This window comes from Hydra vulgaris, chromosome 11, assembly GCF_038396675.1.
Source record: "Hydra vulgaris chromosome 11, alternate assembly HydraT2T_AEP".
NCBI classification, from domain to species: Eukaryota; Metazoa; Cnidaria; class Hydrozoa; order Anthoathecata; family Hydridae; genus Hydra; species Hydra vulgaris.
In genome coordinates, this window is record NC_088930.1 from 20,105,001 (window position 1) to 20,130,000 (window position 25,000).

Sequence of the window (25,000 nt, forward strand, 5' to 3'; positions counted from 1 at the left end):
ATATTAGACTTGAACTTGAAGGAATTCCAATTTGTAACATTTAGAATAATGATGAAACATATTTGCGTGATGACCCTGGAAATAAAAAAAGTTGTTATAAAACGTAGAACTAAGTACCCTGAGAGAATAATAAGTAGCAGTAAGGCTTGTTTGTCTGTAATGTTTTATGGAAATAGTGGTGAAAAAATTCTTACACCATACACAGTTTTTAAAAGCACACATCTATACAATTTATGTATAAAACATGGTCCAAACAATTCTTGCTTTCATAGAACCCAAGCTGGCTGGTTGCAACATTTAGAGGCTGAAGCTCATTTGCTTCAACCTCTTAATGTTTCATTCTTTGTACCATTAAAATAAGCATGGAAAAGTATACTTCTGGATTGGCAATTTACTTCTCGTGGTAAAAAGTTTGCAACGTCACCAAAAGAAGATTTCTCTAAGTTGCTGAATGATTTAATGACATCCATTAATGAATGTTCGAGAAAATACTTAATAAGTGGACTTGGAGATTGTGTTTTGTTGCCATTTAATCCTATTGCTGGAATATCAAATTACCAAGTTAAAAAGTGTTGAGTCCTCGTAAAGCTTTAAACCAAAGCCTTTTAGACATATTAAATGAGAAAAAAAAAGAAGGTGGTGATAAGAAAGATGTTACACAAAGTAAAAGTAAGAATAAAAAAATATATTTAAAAAAAGTCTTAAAATTAAACAAGGAAAATCTATTTCTGTAGAATAAGATAGTGAAACAGGAACAGCATTTGAAGGTGAATCAGTCTTTATTGAATTTATGATAGGTTACTGAAGAGATGCCTAAATTTTTTTTAATAAATGTTTATGTTACAAATTGTTTGTTTATTCTTTAGTACTCTTTAATTTTTTACTTTTTCTGGCATTTAATAAAAAAATTAGTAAGTTTTTTTTTTAATCATTGGGTTAAAAAACAATTTAAAAAAATCAAATTATTTTAGCTTATAAGTTTCTTTAACGCTGTTTGTATTTATTTTTAGTCCCTTTTTTAATTTATTAACATATGTTTGGTACCGTTTTTGAAATAAATGCTAACTGTAAGTTTACATTAAATGTGAATGATAACACTTAATTTAAATCTGGTGCTAAAAAAATAATTTACTATGGACAAAGTTACCCCATTGCCGGGTAACGTTGACAACCTCATTATTTCCATAAAATCTTGGATTTAGTGAATACAAGAATACAATGAATACACCATTCTGCTTATTAAATGACATAAGCAATGCACAACTTTGAGCATCAAAATAGTTTTGGGAAATGTTCCTTATTTTCAATAAGTTATTTTTATCAAAATTGGTACAAAGTTACCCCGGTTTACGGTATATATGGCTGTTTGCTTTATTTGTTTAGTTTGTTAAGGTTTCACTCCATTGTTTGTTTTATTTGTTTATTCTGTTAAGGTTTCATTCCATTCGTTTTTAGCTTTATGAGTTACAATTAATTTTATGTTTAATTAATACCAATCCTAATTTTATAAATTTAAAAAAAAATGGTTTTAATTTAACTTTTTAATTTTCATTTTTTTAAATTTTTATTATTATGGGTAAGAAAACTAAAATTTGTTAAAACTAAATTATATTAATGATATTTAATGATGAATTGTTAAATAGACATTGTTAAATAAAAACTGAATTGCTAAGTAATAACCACTGGCTCAAAAACAAGAGGTCCGAGATGTTCGACGCCGACTCTGGCCCAATAAACTTTAGGTAAGCTATTTATGCTCCTCACCCCTCCTCCATTGGAACACCTCTAAATGGACCTTAGCATGAAACTTTTTAAACATTGAAAAAATATAAAATTCTTATTTTTTTAATTGTTATTACTTACTCCAAGTTGGTCTTTTATTTTTAAAACATTTCAAAACACATAATGTTATTATCAGATATGAAAACAAGCTATTTAAAAACAAAACAAAAAAATTTGTTAAGGATAGGTTTTAACATATGGCCAACGTGCTCATTTGCATTGGGCTAACTTACCCCTTCGTCATGTTTAAGGAATAAACGCTTTAAATTTAGAATTCGAATAATGCATTACTGTTGAACACCAGTTGGTATATTAACGTCAAACAAACTATTCAAAATTTACTTTGATATATCAAAACTTGTTAAAACGGCTCCACTCTTCTAACTATGATCCAATAAATATAATTTTTTTTGGAAAAAGGGATGAATTACTCCCAACCTTCAGATTCCCAGCTCGATAAAGTGCAAAGTCTTTGAAAAAAATCGACGAGGCTGACGAGATGACTAGCGAGGGCCAAACTGACACAGCGTATATAAGATTTTTACTATCGCATTATTTTTACTCCACAAAATCTTATGTTAAATTTTTACTCCCATTATGAGATTTTTATTCCCATTAAATATTTTGCGGAAAATGTGTTTTACGATTTTGTTGTATTTTGACAATATTTTTTTAAACTTTTAAAGATTGTGGCTTTTTGAAAAGCAGTAAAGAAGCAATCCCGTTTAAATACAAACATTTTAAAAAATTTTTGTAGCGATTAAATCAATTGACAAAATGCTGGGTAATAATAATAAACAAAATGTCGCCGTTGTCTCCCATAGAAGAGAAATATTTGTCACGGATGATCTCTGTTTTGAGTTTTCATGAAAAAATGCAATACTTGGTTTAATAGTCTCAGTATTTTGTATCACCGAAACACCTTTTAGATCATTACCTACGAGATTAAGTTTATGTGAAGCGTAGTGAACAAAAAAGAATCGGGGTAAATCTTTCAAATTTTTGCTATCATTTTCTTTTCCAGCCAGTGAGGAGCAGCAATCATTAAAAATTTCCGTAAAAATAATAGAATACAGATTGTTTCAGTTATTTTCAAAGGTTTGCTTTACTAAACTATCTATCTGACAAAGAATATATCTATCTCTTATTGTTGTTGCCAAATGTTCAGTATCTCGCTGAGCCCCATGATACCTTGCTGATCTGGTTTTTGAAAAGTTTATTAAAATTTTTTTATTCGGTGAAAAGATTAGTAATAAAGTCACCTTAAATTCTTTTAAACATGTTTTGGAAGTTAGGCACACGATACCCAAAACAACTTTTTATCTGTGTCAATATGATAACAATAGAGTTTACTAGATATTTAAAAATGTCGCCTTTGAAATCGTTGGGTGGATGAGGCTGGTAAAGATTAGTGAGCAAACAATACTTAAGGTAAATAGAAATTTTCGTAGTACACTTTACAAAAAGTCCAATCTCATTGTTTAACCTAGTACTTTTTATCAATCTCATTATTTAATCTAGTATTTGACAAACGTTAAGTTTGTCTGGTTCTTGTTCGAGAGATAGTGCTGCTGATGATAATCAAACAACATCTACTGTTTTCAACTTTTTGCAGTTTTTTATTAAATGAAAATCGGGTGTATAAGTACCATCAAAGTATTTTTATTAAATTTTTCCTTTTGATATAATACCTTAATATATACCTTAATACCATTTAGTTTTTTGAAAACTACTTTTTAAAGTTCTGTTTAATACCACCTAACGCGTTATCTTTAAGATAAATAAAGCCAGTAAAAGAATAAATGTTTTAGTTAAAGAAAAGTTTAAATAAAGCAAAAAGATTTTAGCAAACGAAAGATTCTTTTATTGATAATCTTTTTATATTTTATCATCAACTCATTACATAATTTTATCAAAAATCTTTCGTGAATAATTTGTCAAAATTATTTTTATTAAGTTCAATTATTTTAGCTGAAATAGATTAACATTTTTTACAATATTTTAACTTTATTTGTCTTGAAACAGTTTTGAACCCTTGAGCAATTTTTTTTCCACCGAAATAGTACTGATATATTACGATTTTTTTCCGAAATCTTACAAACAAGTAATAAACTGTTTTCTAAAACCGTAAATTAAAAGCGTAACATTAAAAAATAAGTTTGTATTGAATCTGTACTGCTAAAGAATTAAAAAGTTTGTTTTTCACCAAAACCGTACAATAGCAGCAATTTTTATGGCACTCAGTTTGGTAAAAAACACGAAAATTTTTTCTAAACTTAAAATATGCAGGAGTGGGGGAGGGGGGTTGTACACCCTTTCCCTCTTTTGCGGATGCCCATGCCTATATAAAAAAACTATATTAACTGCTTCTACAAACCAGTCTATTTTATCAAACTGACGAATAGGTTAAACACAAGTCCGTTTTATTAAAAGTTTCTAACTGTATGCTAAACAAGATATAAGAGAGAACTATTAGGTATTTAATTAATTATCATGCACCTTAATAAAGAAATCTTAATTGCATTAAGGTTTACTTATTAAGATGCATAATAGTTTTTGATAATAAATTGAAGATTGGCATAGGGAACTGACGAGGATATAATGGGATCTGCTTTTTATATGGGGCGTAGATATCCATATATATCTATATGTATATATATATATATATATATATATATATATATATATATATATATATATATATATATATATATATATATATATATATATATATATATATATACATATATATATATCTATATATATATATATATATATATATATATATATATATATATATATATATATATATATATATATATAAATATATATATATATGCATATATATACATTTATATACATATATATATATATATATATATATATATATATATATATATATATATATATATATCTATATATATATATAAATAAGAAGCAACAAAAAATTACAATAAGTAAACTAAACATTAACCACTTAACCTGTTGAGCCGTAAAATGCATGCGATCCTTTTATTTTTTTCGCTCCATATTTGCTGTTTACTTGGATATCTACCTCCATAAATGAAGCACATCTAACTATCTCCGCCTTAGTTACCCATGTCGCATCTTCAAGCGTTTTAGTTTTATAAATATGCATTTGACTTGGCATATTCCAATACTCAGTAAAACCGCAGTAATTAAAAAGTTTTAAAATACTCACAAAGTACAACGTGGATTGCTTGCGAAAATACATTTTGCCTCAAATTATTTTATTGGAGTAAAAAACTCATAATGGGAGTAAAAATTTAATATGAAATTTTTACTGGGGAGAAACAAAAGTGTTGGATTATCGGGGGGCTTAATGATCTATAGCTACGAGCCCCGCAATTTTCGGGGACCCAAAATAGTTTTGAGGACCTTTTTTTTAAGTCTTTTTTTACGTTGTGGCACACAAAAAGACCTCCAAAATAAAATAGTCCCGGGCTCCGAAAGTCTTAATCCGCCACTGCTGGGGATTAAAAATTTCATATGCGATTTTCACTGGGGAGTAAAAAAAACGGGGGAGTAAAAATCTCATATAACACCGGTCTACCATACTCATTTTAGTACTTATTCAAAAGGTTTCCTTATAAACGGTCTACATTATTGGATTTTTTAAGAACTTTTTTTAAACTAGCTTTCGGAACATCAAAGTTGTTAATTAAAAAGTATATTAGGAGAAAGTTCATGCTTTGCTTTTAACATGAATATTAATTTTATATACGTATAAGGCTTAAAGTTTCCTTAATAAAAGTTCACAGTGAACAGCACTTTATGCGCGAAAAAGTTTTGCTTACAACAGTTTTTTTTTAGTTTTTCTTAATGTGGAGTACCCCAAAAAATACTACAGTAAGACTACAAATAAACAAAATTAAAAAAAAATTACAGTAGTGAGATATGGTTAAGTTTTATATAATATAAAAATATTTCACGAGATTTTATTTTCAATATATTTGAGGTTTCATGGTTTACCTCGTTTTAAATATAAAACAAATAAAGCTTTTTCTACATTTAAAGAGAGTCTATTACTTGTTTATTTGATATAACTCTTAAGAATTTATTTATTTGGATTAAGTCTTCAATAAATATTTTAAAGAAAACTTTTATATCTTTGTTGGAATAAAAAATATTTGAGTCGTTTATAAACACAATAACATTTAAAATGCTTGTTACTGAGTATATTTCATTTAAGTACAATAAAAATAGTAGTGATTCTAAGTTTGAACCTTGGATCACTCTACAAGTAATGTGTTTTACTGCTTCATTTTCATTATAAATCTAGAATTTAGTCCTGTCTGAAAAAAAGCATTTATATCATAAAAAGCATGAAAACATAGAAAAATAAGAGTTTTAACAAAATAATCTTCTTTGATCGATGAACAGCACTCTTTGTTTAGCTCAACGGTTCTAGCCTATTGGTCGCGACCCTAAGAGAGGTGTTCTGAGAATTTGTCAGAAGCCTTTAATAGACCTTCTGAAAAAAAAATTCCACGCTAGTCCGTGTTTTTTTTTTTTCATTTTAAATATTAGCAATACTTTTACTTTGACTAGAGTCATTACACCGAAGCAACGTAAAATACTATGATTTGACAAATATCAGGGGCCGAATGTAATTTAATAATTTTAGACATATTTATTCTTACAAAGAGCCAACTAAGGAAAAAGTTGTTTATAAATTTTATATTGATGAAAAATCCATGCTTATGATAATAAATCAGCGAGAGACAAGTATTAGGAAAGTTTAAAAAATATAGCGATGAAGTTTTAAAGTATGGATTTACTTTCATAATTGTATCTAGAATTAAAAAGCCACACACAATGTTTTGCAACCAATTTGTGTTAGCCAAATCCATGAAGCCCGACAGACTTAAACAAACTTATGGTTCTTGGTTGAATCAATTTTCAGGGCCTTTAAAAATGTTTTGAATGTAAAACCATTATATATATATATATAAAATCGGGAAGCCCCGGACACTTTAGGAAAAAATAGATTCTACCCAGGTACTAACTGAAAACGAAAAGTCAAAAGACTTTTTTAAAAGTATAAACATTTATCTATTGAATTAAAAACGAAACAAAAAAATATTGTGTACCTTAATAAAATTATATTCAAAACATGAAAGAAAAAATGTTAGAAAAAAGGCATGTTATAAAAATGGAGGGTGGTCCCGGACACATTTTTTTAAGCATGATTTTACTTTTTTTTTTTACCGGTATGACACAAATATAATACATAATAAATTAACTTCTTTTAACACATTAAAAAGAAATTGTCTTTAAAAACTGTCTCTGATATTTAAGAAATGGGAATGTAAATGGCATCATTTAGAAATATAAACATTAGCTTTTTACCAATGAAAATAAACACTTTAAAAACACTTTTTTCAAATCTAAGGTCTTATATTAGAATTAATTGAATTACTATTAAAGGTTAAAGTATTATATTAAATTGGTTAATATTTCTATTAAAAAAGTTGCTCATTATTGTTATGTAAATGGATTAAGTTGTCCGGATCCAAACTCCAAACATGTGTCCGACACCAACCGATCATACCTCATTCACAAATACTAGTTTTAAAACCAGTAAACTAAAGTATTAAACACATTTTCTTTACAAATATTGTAAACAAAAGGTACCTTTATTCAATAAAACGTTAGTAGTTTACAAAAAAATTAGGAATAATAATATGTTTTTTTTTTTTTTTTTTTTTTAAACATCTTTGCTTCCAACAAGGCTGCAAGCAGCCACTAATTAAAGTTGGAAGTTACTGTAAGAGAAAAGATGAAGATTGTAGAACAAGGTAACGACTGACGGACGACTTGATAGATTGCAAATTATATTAATCAGGAGAGCAAGATGAAGGAAGCGAATTCCAAAGACCTGATGTTCGAGGAAAAAAACTAGACGAATGAGCGTTTTTGGAGCACTTAGGAACAGTCACAGAAAAAGAATGACACTTAATTGAATGACGAGTAACACGAGAATGAATTTTAGTAGATGGCACAAGAGACGCTAGTTCTTTAAAGCAGTGCCCATTATAGTATTTGTAGAAAAGAGAAAGAGAAGCAACATAACGACGATGTGATAATGGTTGGAGGGTGGCTGCAAGAGCAGGTCCAACTATGTTTACAATGCGTTTTTGCACCTTGTCTAAAAGAGAAAGGGCACCATTAGAAGATCCGCCCCAGATACGGCAACAGTATTCCATACAAGGCCGGATTTGAGATTTATAGAGATAGAGAATAGAATCCAGAGTAAGAAAGTGGCGAGCTCGATAAAGAGATGCAACCTTAGCAGATGCTACTTTTGCAACCGATTTGATATATGGTTTCCAAGAAAGATTGGAAGTAAGAGTTAATCCTAGAAGATGAAGAGTAGATGACTCATCGAGTACATCACCGTTCATAAAAATAGGAAGATCTAAATTATTGCGATAACGATTGGCTGAAAAAAACTGAGTTTTATCTGAATTAAAGTTCACCAGCCACTGTGAGCCCCATGCTGTAGCAGAAGTGAGATCCTTTTCAAGCTCAAATGCCCCTTCCAAGCAATCAGAGGGTGTTGGTTTCTTATCACGACAAGAATAAATGGTAGTATCATCAGCAAACAATGCCACCTTAGATGTGAGAATATCTGGAAGATCGTTAATGTAAATTAAAAAGAGTATAGGGCTAAGGGTAGAACCTTGGGGAACCCCTGAAGTTACAGAATAAGAAGAAGAGTGTTGTCCATCGAGGACAACTTTTATGCTACGGTTAGAAAGGAAGGATTCAATGATCTTACAGATGTTGCCGAATACACCATAAGAGGAAAGCTTATGGATAAGACCAGCATGCCAAACTTTATCAAACGCTTTTGAAATGTCAAGAGCGATGGCCTTAACCTCTCCACCTTTATCTAATGCACGATAAAACCTGTCAGTTATTACTGTTAGCAAATCAGCTGTAGAACGAGAAGATCGAAATCCATATTGATGGTCAGAAAGTAAGTTATTAGATTCAAGATGAGAAATTAAGTGTTTGTTAATTAAAGATTCAAAAACCTTCCTTATGATAGGAAGAAGACTTATGGGGCGGTAGTTAGACGAATCGGATCGCTCTCCAGAATTTTTGAAGATAGGGATAACAAATGCGGCTTTACAGCTGGCTGGAAAGCAAGACTCTGATAAGCACTTGTTGGATAGTTTTGAGAGTATAGATGACAGCTCCGGAGAACACTTCTGCAAGACAATAACAGGTATGTTGTCTGGGCCACAAGCTCTAGAAGAGTCTAGGCAGGAAATCACTTTAGATACAGATGCTGGAGTGATATGAATGTCAAGCAATGGATCAACCTACTTGTTGGCAATATCAGGTAGAACGCAATTAGTGGAATCAAGAGATGATATTGATGAAAAGGTTTTAGCAAACAGTTCGGCTTTGTCTTTAGGTGAGGTGACAAAGTCTGAACCATATAAGAGAGGTGGAATTAAAGATTTGCCCTTATTATTAATATTATAAAAGGTTCTCCAGAAGTCACGAAAGCCTAATTTTTGAGATGAGATACGAGATTTCATGAACTGAGAATAGCGGGTTTTGGCGTTAGACAAAACTTTTTTACAATTATTTCTAGCAGTAATAAACAGACGTCTGTTTTCTGGAGAATTGTTTTGCTGATAAATATGGAAGTAACGGTTTCGATTGGCAATCACAGCAGCACACTGTAAAGAAAACCATGGAGGAGAGTGAGGCTTGACCTGGAATCGTCCAGAGGGAATAGAAGATTCCATACCAGCCTGAATCCACGAAGTTATGTAAGAAGCACATTTGTCGACAGGAAGTTGAAAGATTTCTACCCAAGGGCCATCACGAAGAAAATCACGGAAAGAATTCCAGTCAGCTTTACTGTAGTTGTAAGAGGTTTGATAATAGGGGGGTTCAGGTGATGAAGAAGAATGAAATATTAGTTTTAGAGAGATCAAACTGTGATCAGAAGCACCTAAAGGTGAATGTGGAGAAACTGAGCACTGACTAGGATCAGAAACATGACATATGTCAAGTAGAGAAGGTAAATGATTAGGGTTGTCAGGAAAGCGAGTTGGAAAGTTGACTATTTGAGTTAGGGATTGAGAAAGGCAAAAGTTGTGGGCTTTAATGCCTGCAGAGTCACTGACACTAGAGCCAAGCCATTCAGAGTGGTGAGCATTAAAGTCACCGACAACAACTATAATAGCTGATGGATAAAGAGAGAGGGCTTGGTCAATATGATCAGAAATAACGTCAAAAAGTGTGCAGTCTTGAGATAAAAGAGAACGATATAGAAGAAAGAGAAAGGCAATAGAGTGAAGTGGTGCTAAACGAAAGCACATAAAAGAATTGTCTGTGGATTAAAACTTAGTTTCACGACAAATGGGTGAATTCTTACGAATGTAAATGCCGAGGCCAAGCATGTGACTATTGGAGCCTTTACGATTAGAAGAAGATAACAATCAACACTAAAATCACAAGATGAGACAGCCGAACTTAAATTAGTCTCACAAAGATTAAGTAGGTCTGGTGAACTTTGCAAGAGATAAGACTCAACAGAAGAAAAGTTACTTCGAAGACCACGAATATTAGTCAATGATAGATTTAGAGAACTTGGTGATGATGATGGTTTTTTTTGTTTTATAGTTTTTGGTACTTTATTCATTTTTAAATTAGATTGAAGAACTTAACTCAAAGCATAAATAGTACTCAGAACACTGTTTAATAGCCCAAGCAATTGCCTCATTACTACTAATAAACCCTAAGCCGTAACAAAGGGCTCCAAATGTTGCCTCCACAATGCACACCAAAAGTACAAACAGGGACACCATTCATGCGCAACATGGCACTGTTAAATACTTTGATATTTTTCAGCTGTTGATGGAATCAGCCTCTCTGATAGCTACCACAGAGTTCGGGAAACCAGACTACCAGCCGGCCTCAGAACCATAAAACTGAGTTATAGAGCTGTATCCTCATTAGGAGATAATAGAATGAGTTGCCTAGTCATAAAAACAGAGACACAAGCAAAACCCATACATTGAGTCAGGAAGATCCAGCATTCAACATCCTAAACTGAAAACAATGTATTAAAATACATCTGCGCCAGCCTAATAGATGAAGAAGGGGTGCGAGGCTGGTCAACAGATAGAATCTGTGTACCCCTTAAGTCTTTGCCTAGGAGGCCTTCTACAAGACAGTAGCTGGGTGCATTTAACATCTGCCCAAGATGAGTATTTTTATCGAAACACCATCTCCAGCCTTTACTCAACCAATAGCCCCATGGCAGGGGGTGTTTTAAATCGGAGTTGGCATCTCCTAGCCTTTGCCTAAAAAGGTGTATCCTACAAGGCAGCAGGACATGAAGCAGATTGTTGCCTAAAAAGACGTATCCTACAAGGCAGCAGGACATGAAGCAGATGTGAATCAAATAATATGATACATCGCTCATCTGGAGGTGGGAAACCATATCTTGAACTTCAAGTTAATTGCTTCGGCATATTATGATAAATATTTTGCATATGCCATATTTCACTTAAATAATGTTTTTATAGTGTTTAAAATCACATAGCTTTATTTAACAGTTTTTTACAGTTTCAGCTGTACATCAAGTGTCAGGAGTTACTCGCCGTCCGGGGCTACACGACTTTGCCCTATATAAAATGAAATTTTAGTAAAAACACTCTACACTTACGATATGAGCTTGATGATGACTTCTGCTTTCTAATTCTTTCGGTCATCTATTTATTTTTTGGACCTTTCTTTTGCATGTTGCTTTGATATTTCTACGTTGCAACCGGTTTAAACACATTTTCGAGGTTTATGGTTCCATCTTTAAAAAGTTTTAGTTTTAGTTTTATGGAGTAATATCTGTATTGGAATTTGTCCTTACTGCTTTAGTGACATTGAAAAGGTTATATTCCGTTTGTTTTCGTATTCTTACAGCACTTTCTTCTTCATTTTGTTTTGTGCTCGTAAAATTGTATTTTTCATACGTGATATCCTCTAACGTGATATCGATTGAAAAGTTGATCATCATTGTCATATTTTCAAACATGATATTGAATTGATCGTTATCGTTTCCTTTAAGAGCTTTTTGTATTTTTTTTTTTTTTAATTTAAAGAAAAGATATGGCTTAAAACAATAAAAAAAAGGTCCCAGGCCAGAGGGACTGTTTTGCATGGAGTTGCAGCCTTAAAGGGACAGGAGATGCAACCCTATAAATTTTCGCCTTAAAAACATACTGCAAATAACTAAAGATAGCATAAAAGCTGAAAACGTTTAAAAGAATTCTTTGCATTTATTGTTATTTAAAAAAAATTCCCTTGTCAGCAAAATAATCTTGTTCAGTTCATTGGTAGCAATTCATATGGGGCCGTTCATAATAAATGTCAATAATTTTTCCTGGTTTTCCGACCCCCTCTTCCCATCTTTTTTTCAAAGTTCCCTCTAGAAAATTATGTCAGTTTTTTTTACTCGCCACCCAAAGAAAAAATTGTTAAAAATGCGTGTTTATTAACAGTTTTTTATGGTACAATATTTAGTTGTTTTTTTTTTATTTTTTTTTAGTCTGATTATAGATGGAGTAAATAAAAACTTGACATTGTTTTGTTTTCAATACTCTCCTCCCGATTGTCAGTTATTAAAAAATTTTTCAGGACCCTTCCCCCTCTCTCTCCCTCTTCACTAACATCATTATGGATGGCCTTTAAAAACATTTTAAAATAAGTTTTCTTATTTATGCGCAATTAAAGCAGTTCCCAATAAGCTTGAATTAAAAATAATGCACGCTTTAACTTTATATATATATAGCTTTGAATTAAGCTATAGCTTTGAATTAAAAATAATGCACGCTTGAATTAAAAATAATGCACGAATTAAAAATAACGCACGCTTTTGTATATTATTAACGCTAATTAGCGAACGCTTTTTTGGCAGACAGTCTTTCAGTTAAAAGTCTTTCTCATGTTTTTAATGTCACGTATCGTATTCAACCTTTTTATTTATCTTAAAATTCGTTTTAAAATATTTGAAAAAGGAGTTCAACTTCTTTACTTAAAATTAAACGGTATTTATTAAAATATTGAAATTCTTTTTAGAAAAATGTTACCTTTTTTTTTTTTTTATCTCGTGTAAACAAGTGAAAGTTTTCTTTACGAAGAAAAACTCTATTGGCGTTTTATTGAAGTTTTAATGATCAAGTTTAATTCTTTAAAAAGAAAAACTCTTTTGGTGTTGTAATGATTATTTAATGGTCATGTTAAAATCTATTAAAATATTTTTGTTTTGAAGATATTTATAAAAAAGCTTTATTACAAAAATTATCTGAAATTTAAAACAGTAAATTTTTTAGCGGTCCTTGACAACAAGACCTTATGGTCTTCGACGAGTCTCCGCGTTCGTTTATTTCAAAATAACAGTCTCATAAATTTTTATTATATTTTGGTATTTTATATTGTATAACGGCTTTCTTTTTTAAAATGTAATAACAACAAAATATTAATAACAAAAACTAAAAAAAAAGGATCGAGTAAACCATTAAAGTTTATTACTTTTTACCTTGAATTTGTAGGTGAATGTTTGGCCAGAAGAAATAGGACATTGAGATATCCATCCTACGCCATCCATTGAAGGAGTTCCTTTTTGATGTAATCCGTGCCAATGCAGGGTGGTAACATCACTTAGTAGCATATTTTTAACGTGAATGATTAAATTTTGATGCTCATAAACAACAATTGGTGGGCCCGGTAGTGTACCATTAATTACAATTACCATTCGGTTTTCTCCATCTGCTGAAATCACATCATCTAAGGGTATCTACATAACAAAAATTATAACATTAGACTTTGGTTTTGATAAATTTGTCTTTATAATATATTTATAACTTTAACTATAGACCTTTGTTGCGTTCGGGCCAGAAGTTTCGTTATATAGAAATAAAGAACCATTAGAAGAATAAAGTAAATCTTTCTTATATATCATTGTTAGTTTCTCTCTTATCTCTAACCAGAACTCGCATTCATTCTTTTCGGGACTACATTCGTTGTATTTATAATCAAGCGGTATTTCAATTGCAATAAGAAATTCGTGGATAAGCAAAATTAAAACTGCTCCTTTAAACAACATTTCCGATAAACACGAGTTCAAGCGAAGTTCTGCCTTTATTAATATCGCAAGAAAAAGTCCTTGAACGAATTTAGACGGTAAATATTTATTTTCTCAGTTGCGGATACACCAATTAAAAGCTAAGACTTGATTTATTTCCCTTGTAAACTCAATCCAGTTTTTTTTTTTTTTTTTTTTTTTTTATCATTAGCAATTTTATTAAAATTATTCTAATTTTTGCTGAGAAAAAAAAATGACAACGAAAACTTTTTATTAGCTCTAGTTTCTGAGATACACAATTGCAATAAATTTTTATTTCAGTTAATTTGCAACAGAGCAATATGACATATAATTTACATATTCTACTAACATTTAAAGTACATTTGGTTTTTTTTTTAATTACAGATATATTCAAACAGTTTCAAACAAAGAAATTGTGAGCATCAATTAATAGGTTTATATATAACTAGGGGTATCGTCACGAGATCGACATTTTTTTGCTTTCCTTTTGTAGATTAGTTCTGTAGCATCCATGCACACAAACCAACAGTAATCTGCAAGTATAGCCTCATTCCAACGACCCTGATATCTTTGCTCCATTACACAAATAACTTGATGAAACCTTTCCCCATGTTCATCACTAACAGCTCCACAATGGGGGGGGGGGGGGAGGGAAGAAGTCTAGGAGTGAGTGGAGGACTTGAATCTTAAGGGATATGTTACATCCATGTTGATGATATTTTGCAGAAGTACTGTTAATATGTAGTTATAACCTTCTTTGTTGCCTAAAAATCGACAAATCACTCCCTTAAGGGCTTCCCAAGTTTTCTTTTTCTGGCCCCTTCAAAACTTCTTCAAATGCAAGATCCTTCATAAGATATCGTATTTGTGACGCAACAATAATACCCTCTTTAGCTTTTCCATCACTTATTTTTAGAAACTTATTTCGTAAATACCTAAAAACCTGTCCTTCTTTGTTCATACCTTTGACAAAATTTTTCATTAAACCCAACTTAATATGTAATGGTGGAAGAAGAACATCTTTTTAATCCACAAGTGGTTCAGCAATAAATATTTTTTTTTTCTGTGGTAAGATTTCTTTCAGACCAGTTTTTTTTTATATAATGTTAACTTCTGTCTCTACTGTCCCACATACACAATAAGCTCCAGTATTTAATATACCCTAATTGCATTCCTAAAAGTATAGCAATAACTTTTAGATCAACACAAAATATCCATTTGTGTTCATTGTGTTAATTAAGTTCTCATTATGTAGATAATGAGAACTTTCATGTCATGTAATAAGTCTCTTTCATGTGAACAGCCTGGCTAATAGGAACAAAAGGAAGACGGTTTCCATTGCGCAGTAATTTAGACGAGTCTATGAACAATCTCCATTCAATTGGATCATAGTTCAAATTAAGACATTGCATTAGTCCAAAAACATCAATGCAAATAACAAGATTATTTTTCTTCTCAAAAAAAATAAAAGCAGATTCTGCTGCCGTTTTCTGTAATGTGAAACCTTGACATCAAGTTGGAGAAGATTCCACTGCTTTAGTCTTGACCTTAAAAGTTCTGCCTTTTCCTGTGACAAATCCAGATCTCGAACAAGATCACTTATTTCTGCTTGACTTAATTTGTGTGGCGCATCATCTGTTAACACAAAATCAGGATCAACTTATGTGGAAGGCTTGTTTTCTTCTATTTCTATTTCATTTTCTGTTTCTAACTCAAAACTTTGTGGTGGAGTAGGAACTCGCAAACTATCTGAATGTAGAATAGGTCGAATGGCAGATGGAAAACTCAGATATTTAACTGTTCCTACTTTCTTCATTGAGAAACCTGCCTTAATGGGTGGGGTCAAACAAAAATAGCAGTCATCTGTATGGTTTTTAGGCTCTCTGTACCATAGGAGCAGCAAAAGCCAAAGATCTGTTTTTATTTTTCAACCATTCTTGTAGGGTCACAGCATATATGTGGAGCTCATGACTTATTCTGGTAGGGCCTTCATATTGAAGTAATGCTGGTAAGCAGTCTGCACAAGAAGTGTCATAATTCTTTTCTGTGAGGAAAATGTTATTTCACCACAAATGTAACAAAAATTGTCCACTAAATTTACACACTTCGTTGGCATACTGATTTAAAAACTTTTACACTAGTAAATAAAAAAAAAAAAAAAAAGCTAAGAATAGATTAGACCAGAAACTTTAGCAAACACACACAGCTAGTATTACAAGTTTTAAACATGAATAAAACATTACGGGTAGTAAAAAAAAAATATTTTTTAAAACTGAAAATTTATACCCTTGCATAGATTGAATTAAGCTTTCGTGATTTGCAAAACCTGGAAAAATATCTGGTCTTTAAAATTTTAGTTTATGCAAAGCCATTTAATTTGTTTTCAAGGAGCAAACTATTTTAGGCCTTGGATAAAGTGCCGAATGTCGGCACTCTAACAAAGTTTGCTTATAGTGCTGGATGCCCGTTTATTGGTTTAAAAAGTCACGTGTCAAAACAAACTCCGATTTCATATATTTTAAATTCCAATCAGGTTAGTACATGTTTCCATAGCGTAAAATTAGGTCCCGTAAACTTTAGTATAAAGAAATTTATAAGGATAAGTTTACATACTATACCAGATGTTTCAACCTAATTAGTCCCGTGAACTGTTCCGCAATTTTCCCGCAAAGTGTCCAGGACAGATTTAACATAATTAAATTATGCATTACTAAATTAATTTATGATATAACAAATACTCATAAGGCGTTGTCTTGTTTCGTTGATTTAACGTAAAGGATTAATTATTAAAGCTCAAAATGAAAAATAATTTATTATCTTATGATAAGTTATCTGAAGTTAATAATTTAAACTTATTAGAAAAAACAACATTAAGTAGAGGTGAGATTTGCAAGAAATTTTAATTAAATATTAAAATCATGATAATATGTTATGTAAGTTTATTTGAACAACTTGTTTAAATATTTAAACAAATACTTACAAATCATTTACCAACGCACTTTTTGAAGTATCACTAAGTATAAGTTTGTTTATTACTGTCACAAGCTATTTTTATCACGACTATTTTTTTAGAGGGATGTTGGGTAACTGCAGAAACATATGACGAAGTGCTTCTTTTGATGCAAAGATTTGAAACTGAGACATTATCAAAATTTTTGTGTTAAACTGCTGCTAAAACCTGTAGAAATATCGGTAAGACAATTTTAAAGAGTTGTAACATTCAGTTTTTAAATTTTTCCTGATTAATGAGCTATTATTATAAAATAGGTTTTTGTTCCAACTTTGAAAGATTCTTCTGCAAAACACCACAAAATTAGATAGGAAGATGATGCAATATCATTTAATAGTACTCCCTTCATGGTTTTAGGCAGTGAAGTGCTTGATTGCATGCATGGTAAAGATAGGAAAACATCCTTTAAAGAAAAATATAAAATGCGCTCAAATAAAAAAAAGATGATTTTATTTTTGTTATATCAATTTGTAACACAGATTGGGTGTAACATATTAAAGAGTCTGCAAATTCACATACTAAACTTGAAACAGGTTTCTTTAATGTATTATTTATGTATTTAAATATGCAGTGTTTTATTTTGTAATAATGTTAATATAGAGATCAGATCACAGTTTTTCCAAAAACTACGTAATGGTTTAGGACACCTAGAAATTTAATTGCAGTTCACAATTTAAAATTAAAGAAATTTATTGGTTTCCAAGTTTTGGTGTAACTTTGTATTTCTTTGTTATTACTTTTTTTATATACTAGCTATTAAGTAGTCAAAGATTAAAAAATATATTATGTTATAAAAAATTTAAATAAATAACATAATTTTGTTATTTTTACAATTAACTTTGTTTTACATTACTAAGGATACTCAATGGAAAAGAGCGCAATTGTCTAAATGTTTAAAAGACGCTAGAAAAAAAACCGGGTGTTTGGAAATATGGAAAAGAATGCTTTTTATTTTCTTTCTTTTAAAATGTTCTCATAACGGTCACTTTTCTGGAGATGTAAGCTTTAGCTAGATTTTTAGTTTATTACTTTGTAAAACAGTTTAAAATTTAGTCCAAATAGCTATTCATAAAGTTATTATGATTAAGTTTCCTTTTTTCATGTTTTAAATGTACTCTTATAATAACCATTTTATGTGTTCTTAGTGAAGCTTTTCATATGTTAAGACCTTTTGATGTTTGTCTCCCTGCCTCAATCTAATGCATGGTAGAATCTTTCTCTAAACACATTTAAAAAATATGTTTTTAGACTAAAGATGAAATATTAGAAGTTTGCTAATTAAAGATCAGAAAATCTTACTAATAATAGAGAACACTGATTGGACAATAGTTAGAGGGGTGAGAGTTTTCTCCAGAGTTTTTAAAGATTGAAACCACAGATGCTATTTTCTAGTAGGCAGGAAAATCAGGTTTACTAATGCACTTGTTTAGTAGTCGAAGAAAGTTCTGAAGAACACTTTTGTATGACTGGAGTATTGTCTCAAGCTATAAAAGAGTTGCGCGGCAAATAACTTTTGTAATGGATGCAGGAGTAATTGTGATACTAATAGATTCACCTGTTTCTCTGGGATGACAGTGTGATCATTAGACTCAAGAGATGTTTTAGAGGAATTTTGCAAATAGTTATCTTTTACTTTGCCTATTAATAAAGCTGGCCCTAATCTGAAACACCTAAAATATGGCTAATTACTATTTATTTATATATATTAGATGAAAAGAAAAAAAATGACAAAGAAACTGTCAACAATTGTAATTGTGATAATGCAAATGAGGTTTTTGTTGAGGACTCATCTGATTGCTTTCTGTTTGTTTATCAAAGAGAAGAAATGCAAAGGTTATTGAAAAAGTATGGTAACGAAGTTACCCTTTTGGATTCAACTTATAAAACCACAAAATATTCTTTGCCTCTTTTTTTCTTTGTTGTAAAAACAAATGTGGACTACCAAACAGAGGGTACCTTTGTTTGTGAAGAAGAGTCATCACTAAATATTCAAAATGCTCTTGGTAAACTAAAAGAACGAAATCCCAATTGACGCCCTGTCTACTTTATGGCTGACTGCTGTGCAGACGAAATTAATGCAATTGATATTTTACATCTAGGTTAGCTATAATGTTTACTTCAACTGATTATATTGTAATTGGTCTGTCATCATAGAGTGGGTCAAACTTTTCAAATTTTGGATATGAGAGTGCACATAATTTTTCTTTGTTTATTAGGTTTTAGAAAAGATGTGAATAGTTTTTAACGGCGTTTGAACAATGACAGTTTTACTAAAAATATTTTTATACCTTTAAATTTTTATTTTTATTGTTTTTTGATAATTGAATTAGAGTGTATAATAAAAAAAGGGTCATGTGCTAATTTGATTGGTTTTTAGTAAAACTTGCATTTTTCAAATGTCTTTTGAAACTATTCACATCTCTTCTCGTATCCTAATACATAAAAAATATCCAAAATTTGAAAAGTATGACCTGTCCTAGTCAGTATCTTAATAAATTTGATTTTTTTAGAGTGCCAACTTCTCATATGTGAATTTCATCAGGAGCAGGCATGGGAGCGATCGTTTAACAAATTCAACAATAGTTGCAGTGAAATTAAAGTAGCAATGCTGTGCAAGTTATGAAAGATTGCTAGGGCTTGATCTTATGAAGATTTAAATACAGCATTGGCAAATTAAGAGCTAGTAATCATTAACAAAATCCAATTCACAAAAATATTGTTAATTGGCTTGAAAAATAGTGGTTGCCACAAATTTAAGTTTTAATTTTTCTGCATTATATTATTAACAGTTAAGCTTTTCTTAAAGTATGTAAGTTTTTTACGTATGTAGTTATAACAAACTTAAACATTAGGTTACATTGAATAAGGATGGCATCTTGATAAGTATTAGTTAGATTAGTTGCAAGAAAGCGCGTTTTTTTTCCTCTTGTGTTTTAGGTGGGAAAAACCTAAAACACAGGTTTTTTAGTGTACTTTATTGATTATAAATTTATTTAATAATAAAATAATTTACTAAAAGGTGCTGTTTGTTGGAAAAACTACTTTGTAGTAAAAGTAAACTTTATATATATATAAATATATATATATATATATATATTTATATTTATATATATTATATATATATATATATATATATATATATATATATATATATATATATATATACATATATATATATATATATATATATATATATATATATATATATATATGTATATATATATAAATATATATATATATATATATATATAAACATAAATATATATATATATATAAATATATATATATATATATATATATATATATATATATATATATATATATATATATATATATATATATATATATATATATATATATATATTAAAGAAGGAAACAAAGTTCAATAGTTTTAACATTTACATAATATATTACAATCACACAGACATCTGTAATTATCTTTATACTAGACTTGCTAATAATGCAATAGTATTTTGTTAATGTGGCTATACCAGTTAGAGCGTTCATATTATGAGTCTGAGTCTTTTTGATGTAGTTCATTATAGAATATTTGATTATGTGTTACTTAGAAGTTATAGTAAAAGTAGCAGCTAGTCTGAAAAATTTTTATTTTAAATAACTTTTTAAGTAAATAAATAACTCTGAAACCTAAAATTTTTGCTACGCACTTTTCTTTATACAATCATATCAGACATTAAATTTCCTTAACCAGCATATTAGTTGAGAAAAATAGCGAAAAATATTTTGAATTAAGATCTCAATTAGTTTTAATACCAGCACATGAATATTACTACATCAAAATTATTACGTCGTGGATTCTACTTTTTTTCCCCCCAATAATTTCATTTTTTTTTTTTTTAATTTTGCCAAACATTTCACCCTATTAACTTTACATGTATGCCATATATTTCTTGTAAAGATTTATTGTAAGTAATAATACAAGCTTGGGGTTGAAAGGAAAGATGAGATTATTTTATAAACTGTATAATAATCTATAAACTATAACATTTACTTGGATTTACATGAGTTATTAGAGATGGGAATATTTTTATCGTAAAGATAGATTAATGGAAAGTATTATTACGAACAATGGGGCTGAACGGCAAAATGAAATGTTTAAACATATCAATTTAAAAAAGCACCAAAATTCATCCGTATCTTCAATGCTAACAGTACTTATCAAAGAATATTTGCCAGATTTTTAAAATAGGTACTTTTTGAATATTCTTTTTATTTTAATCTTTTATTCTCTTAATAGATGACTTTTGAGCGAATTAATTTTATTAATATTTCGTTGTTTACTATTTTATTGGTGCCATTTTTATTATTTGAATTTTATGATTACATTTACATTTTTTACTGAAATATATACTTTGTAATTCATGCAATAACTAGGAAGATCACTGTTTAATATACATACTTTATATTCAATTTATAATAATAAAATTCAATCCATCTGTTGATCTGTTGATTTTGTGACTGTAACGACTGATAAAGTTGTATTGGCAAAAATTACAAAATTTATCTATCTAGGTACTGTGAAACTAGCACAAGATCTAGTTAAAATTATCCTCAGTTTAATTCTTATTTGCCATCTCTTTTGCATAGTAGACCACGCCAATTTGTAAAGCATTGCTTGCAAAAAATCTCTCGAGCACAACATATTGACTTGTTTGGAGTTTCAGTTACAGAACCTGGTAAGTTTACATGTGCGTCTTTTACAAACTCAGGCGAGTTTTATTATTTATTGTTTGGTGATTCTGTTACTATGCCAAATTGCTCTTGCGTAGATTGGAAAAATTGCTTGGGCTATTAAACAGTGTTCTGAGTACTATTTATGCTTTGAGTTAAGTTCTTCAATCTAATTTAAAAATGAATAAAGTACCAAAAACTATAAAACAAAAAAAACCATCATCATCACCAAGTTCTCTAAATCTATCATTGACTAATATTCGTGGTCTTCGAAGTAACTTTTCTTCTGTTGAGTCTTATCTCTTGCAAAGTTCACCAGACCTACTTAATCTTTGTGAGACTAATTTAAGTTCGGCTGTCTCATCTTGTGATTTTAGTGTTGATTGTTATCTTCTTCTAATCGTAAAGGCTCCAATAGTCACATGCTTGGCCTCGGCATTTACATTCGTAAGAATTCACCCATTTGTCGTGAAACTAAGTTTTAATCCACAGACAATTCTTTTATGTGCTTTCGTTTAGCACCACTTCACTCTATTGCCTTTCTCTTTCTTCTATATCGTTCTCTTTTATCTCAAGACTGCACACTTTTTGACGTTATTTCTGATCATATTGACCAAGCCCTCTCTCTTTATCCATCAGCTATTATAGTTGTTGTCGGTGACTTTAATGCTCACCACTCTGAATGGCTTGGCTCTAGTGTCAGTGACTCTGCAGGCATTAAAGCCCACAACTTTTGCCTTTCTCAATCCCTAACTCAAATAGTCAACTTTCCAACTCGCTTTCCTGACAACCCTAATCATTTACCTTCTCTACTTGACATATGTCATGTTTCTGATCCTAGTCAGTGCTCAGTTTCTCCACATTCACCTTTAGGTGCTTCTGATCACAGTTTGATCTCTCTAAAACTAATATTTCATTCTTCTTCATCACCTGAACCCCCCTATTATCAAACCTCTTACAACTACAGTAAAGCTGACTGGAATTCTTTCCGTGATTTTCTTCGTGATGGCCCTTGGGTAGAAATCTTTCAACTTCCTGTCGACAAATGTGCTTCTTACATAACTTCGTGGATTCAGGCTGGTATGGAATCTTCTATTCCCTCTGGACGATTCCAGGTCAAGCCTCACTCTCCTCCATGGTTTTCTTTACAGTGTGCTGCTGTGATTGCCAATCGAAACCGTTACTTCCATATTTATCAGCAAAACAATTCTCCAGAAAACAGACGTCTGTTTATTACTGCTAGAAATAATTGTAAAAAAGTTTTGTCTAACGCCAAAACCCGCTATTCTCAGTTCATGAAATCTCGTATCTCATCTCAAAAATTAGGCTTTCGTGACTTCTGGAGAACCTTTTATAATATTAATAATAAGGGCAAATCTTTAATTCCACCTCTCTTATATGGTTCAGACTTTGTCACCTCACCTAAAGACAAAGCCGAACTGTTTGCTAAAACCTTTTCATCAATATCATCTCTTGATTCCACTAATTGCGTTCTACCTGATATTGCCAACAAGTAGGTTGATCCATTGCTTGACATTCATATCACTCCAGCATCTGTATCTAAAGTGATTTCCTGCCTAGACTCTTCTAGAGCTTGTGGCCCAGACAACATACCTGTTATTGTCTTGCAGAAGTGTTCTCCGGAGCTGTCATCTATACTCTCAAAACTATCCAACAAGTGCTTATCAGAGTCTTGCTTTCCAGCCAGCTGTAAAGCCGCATTTGTTATCCCTATCTTCAAAAATTCTGGAGAGCGATCCGATTCGTCTAACTACCGCCCCATAAGTCTTCTTCCTATCATAAGGAAGGTTTTTGAATCTTTAATTAACAAACACTTAATTTCTCATCTTGAATCTAATAACTTACTTTCTGACCATCAATATGGATTTCGATCTTCTCGTTCTACAGCTGATTTGCTAACAGTAATAACTGACAGGTTTTATCGTGCATTAGATAAAGGTGGAGAGGTTAAGGCCATCGCTCTTGACATTTCAAAAGCGTTTGATAAAGTTTGGCATGCTGGTCTTATCCATAAGCTTTCTTCTTATGGTGTATTCGGCAACATCTGTAAGATCATTGAATCCTTCCTTTCTAACCGTAGCATAAAAGTTGTCCTCGATGGACAACACTCTTCTTCTTATTCTGTAACTTCAGGGGTTCCCCAAGGTTCTACCCTTAGCCCTATACTCTTTTTAATTTACATTAACGATCTTCCAGATATTCTCACATCTAAGGTGGCATTGTTTGCTGATGATACTACCATTTATTCTTGTCGTGATAAGAAACCAACACCCTCTGATTGCTTGGAAGGGGCATTTGAGCTTGAAAAGGATCTCACTTCTGCTACAGCATGGGGCTCACAGTGGCTGGTGAACTTTAATTCAGATAAAACTCAGTTTTTTTCAGCCAATCGTTATCGCAATAATTTAGATCTTCCTATTTTTATGAACGGTGATGTACTCGATGAGTCATCTACTCTTCATCTTCTAGGATTAACTCTTACTTCCAATCTTTCTTGGAAACCATATATCAAATCGGTTGCAAAAGTAGCATCTGCTAAGGTTGCATCTCTTTATCGAGCTCGCCACTTTCTTACTCTGGATTCTATTCTCTATCTCTATAAATCTCAAATCCGGCCTTGTATGGAATACTGTTGCCGTATCTGGGGCGGATCTTCTAATGGTGCCCTTTCTCTTTTAGACAAGGTGCAAAAACGCATTGTAAACATAGTTGGACCTGCTCTTGCAGCCACCCTCCAACCATTATCACATCGTCGTTATGTTGCTTCTCTTTCTCTTTTCTACAAATACTATAATGGGCACTGCTCTATAGAGCTAGCGTCTCTTGTGCCATCTACTAAAATTCATTCTCGTGTTACTCGTCATTCAATTAAGTGTCATTCTTTTTCTGTGGCTGTTCCTAAGTGCTCCAAAAACGCTTATTCGTCTATTTTTTTCTTTGAACATCAGCTCTTTGGATTTCGCTTCCTTCATCTTGCTTTCCTGATTCATATAACTTGTAATCTTTTAAATCGTCCGTCAATCGTTATCTTGCTCTACAATCTTCATCTTTTATCTTACAGTAATTTCCAACTTTAATTAGTGGCTGCTTGCAGCCTTGTTGGAAGCAAAGATGTTTAAAAATAAAAAAATAAAAAAAAAAACTGCTAATCTTTGCAAGCTTTTCTTTTCCATTTTCAATAAACATCCATTGTGGAATTGATATACTTTATAAAAACTGTACATAAACTCACCATTTTTGAACTTGGATGATGAAACTGCATTTACTGGAAAAGCTGCATCTGCCACTATAAATTAGCAACTTATAGCAGATAAATAAATAGAAAATGAAGAATTTAATTG

At 31.0% G+C, this 25,000-nt stretch overlaps 1 protein-coding gene and 1 long non-coding RNA gene across 2 annotated transcripts in view; one reads left to right on the forward strand and one right to left on the reverse strand.

Annotated features, from left to right (window-relative positions):
• Positions 1 to 13,997, reverse strand: part of LOC136087501 (uncharacterized) — a 28,864-nt gene extending 14,867 nt beyond the window's left edge. The window contains exons 1-2 of the mRNA XM_065810390.1: positions 13,709 to 13,997; positions 13,370 to 13,627 (exon numbers count right to left, since the gene is read on the reverse strand). Of these exons, the coding sequence (XP_065666462.1) occupies positions 13,370 to 13,627; positions 13,709 to 13,936 (486 nt within the window). The 5' untranslated portion in view covers positions 13,937 to 13,997. The remainder of the gene's footprint in view (positions 1 to 13,369; positions 13,628 to 13,708) is intronic.
• A 2,936-nt stretch (positions 13,998 to 16,933) lies between these two features.
• LOC136087500 (uncharacterized) overlaps positions 16,934 to 25,000 on the forward strand; it is a 10,030-nt gene continuing 1,963 nt past the window's right edge. The window contains exons 1-2 of the long non-coding RNA XR_010641836.1: positions 16,934 to 17,128; positions 17,204 to 17,479. This is a non-coding gene — a long non-coding RNA (uncharacterized LOC136087500). The remainder of the gene's footprint in view (positions 17,129 to 17,203; positions 17,480 to 25,000) is intronic.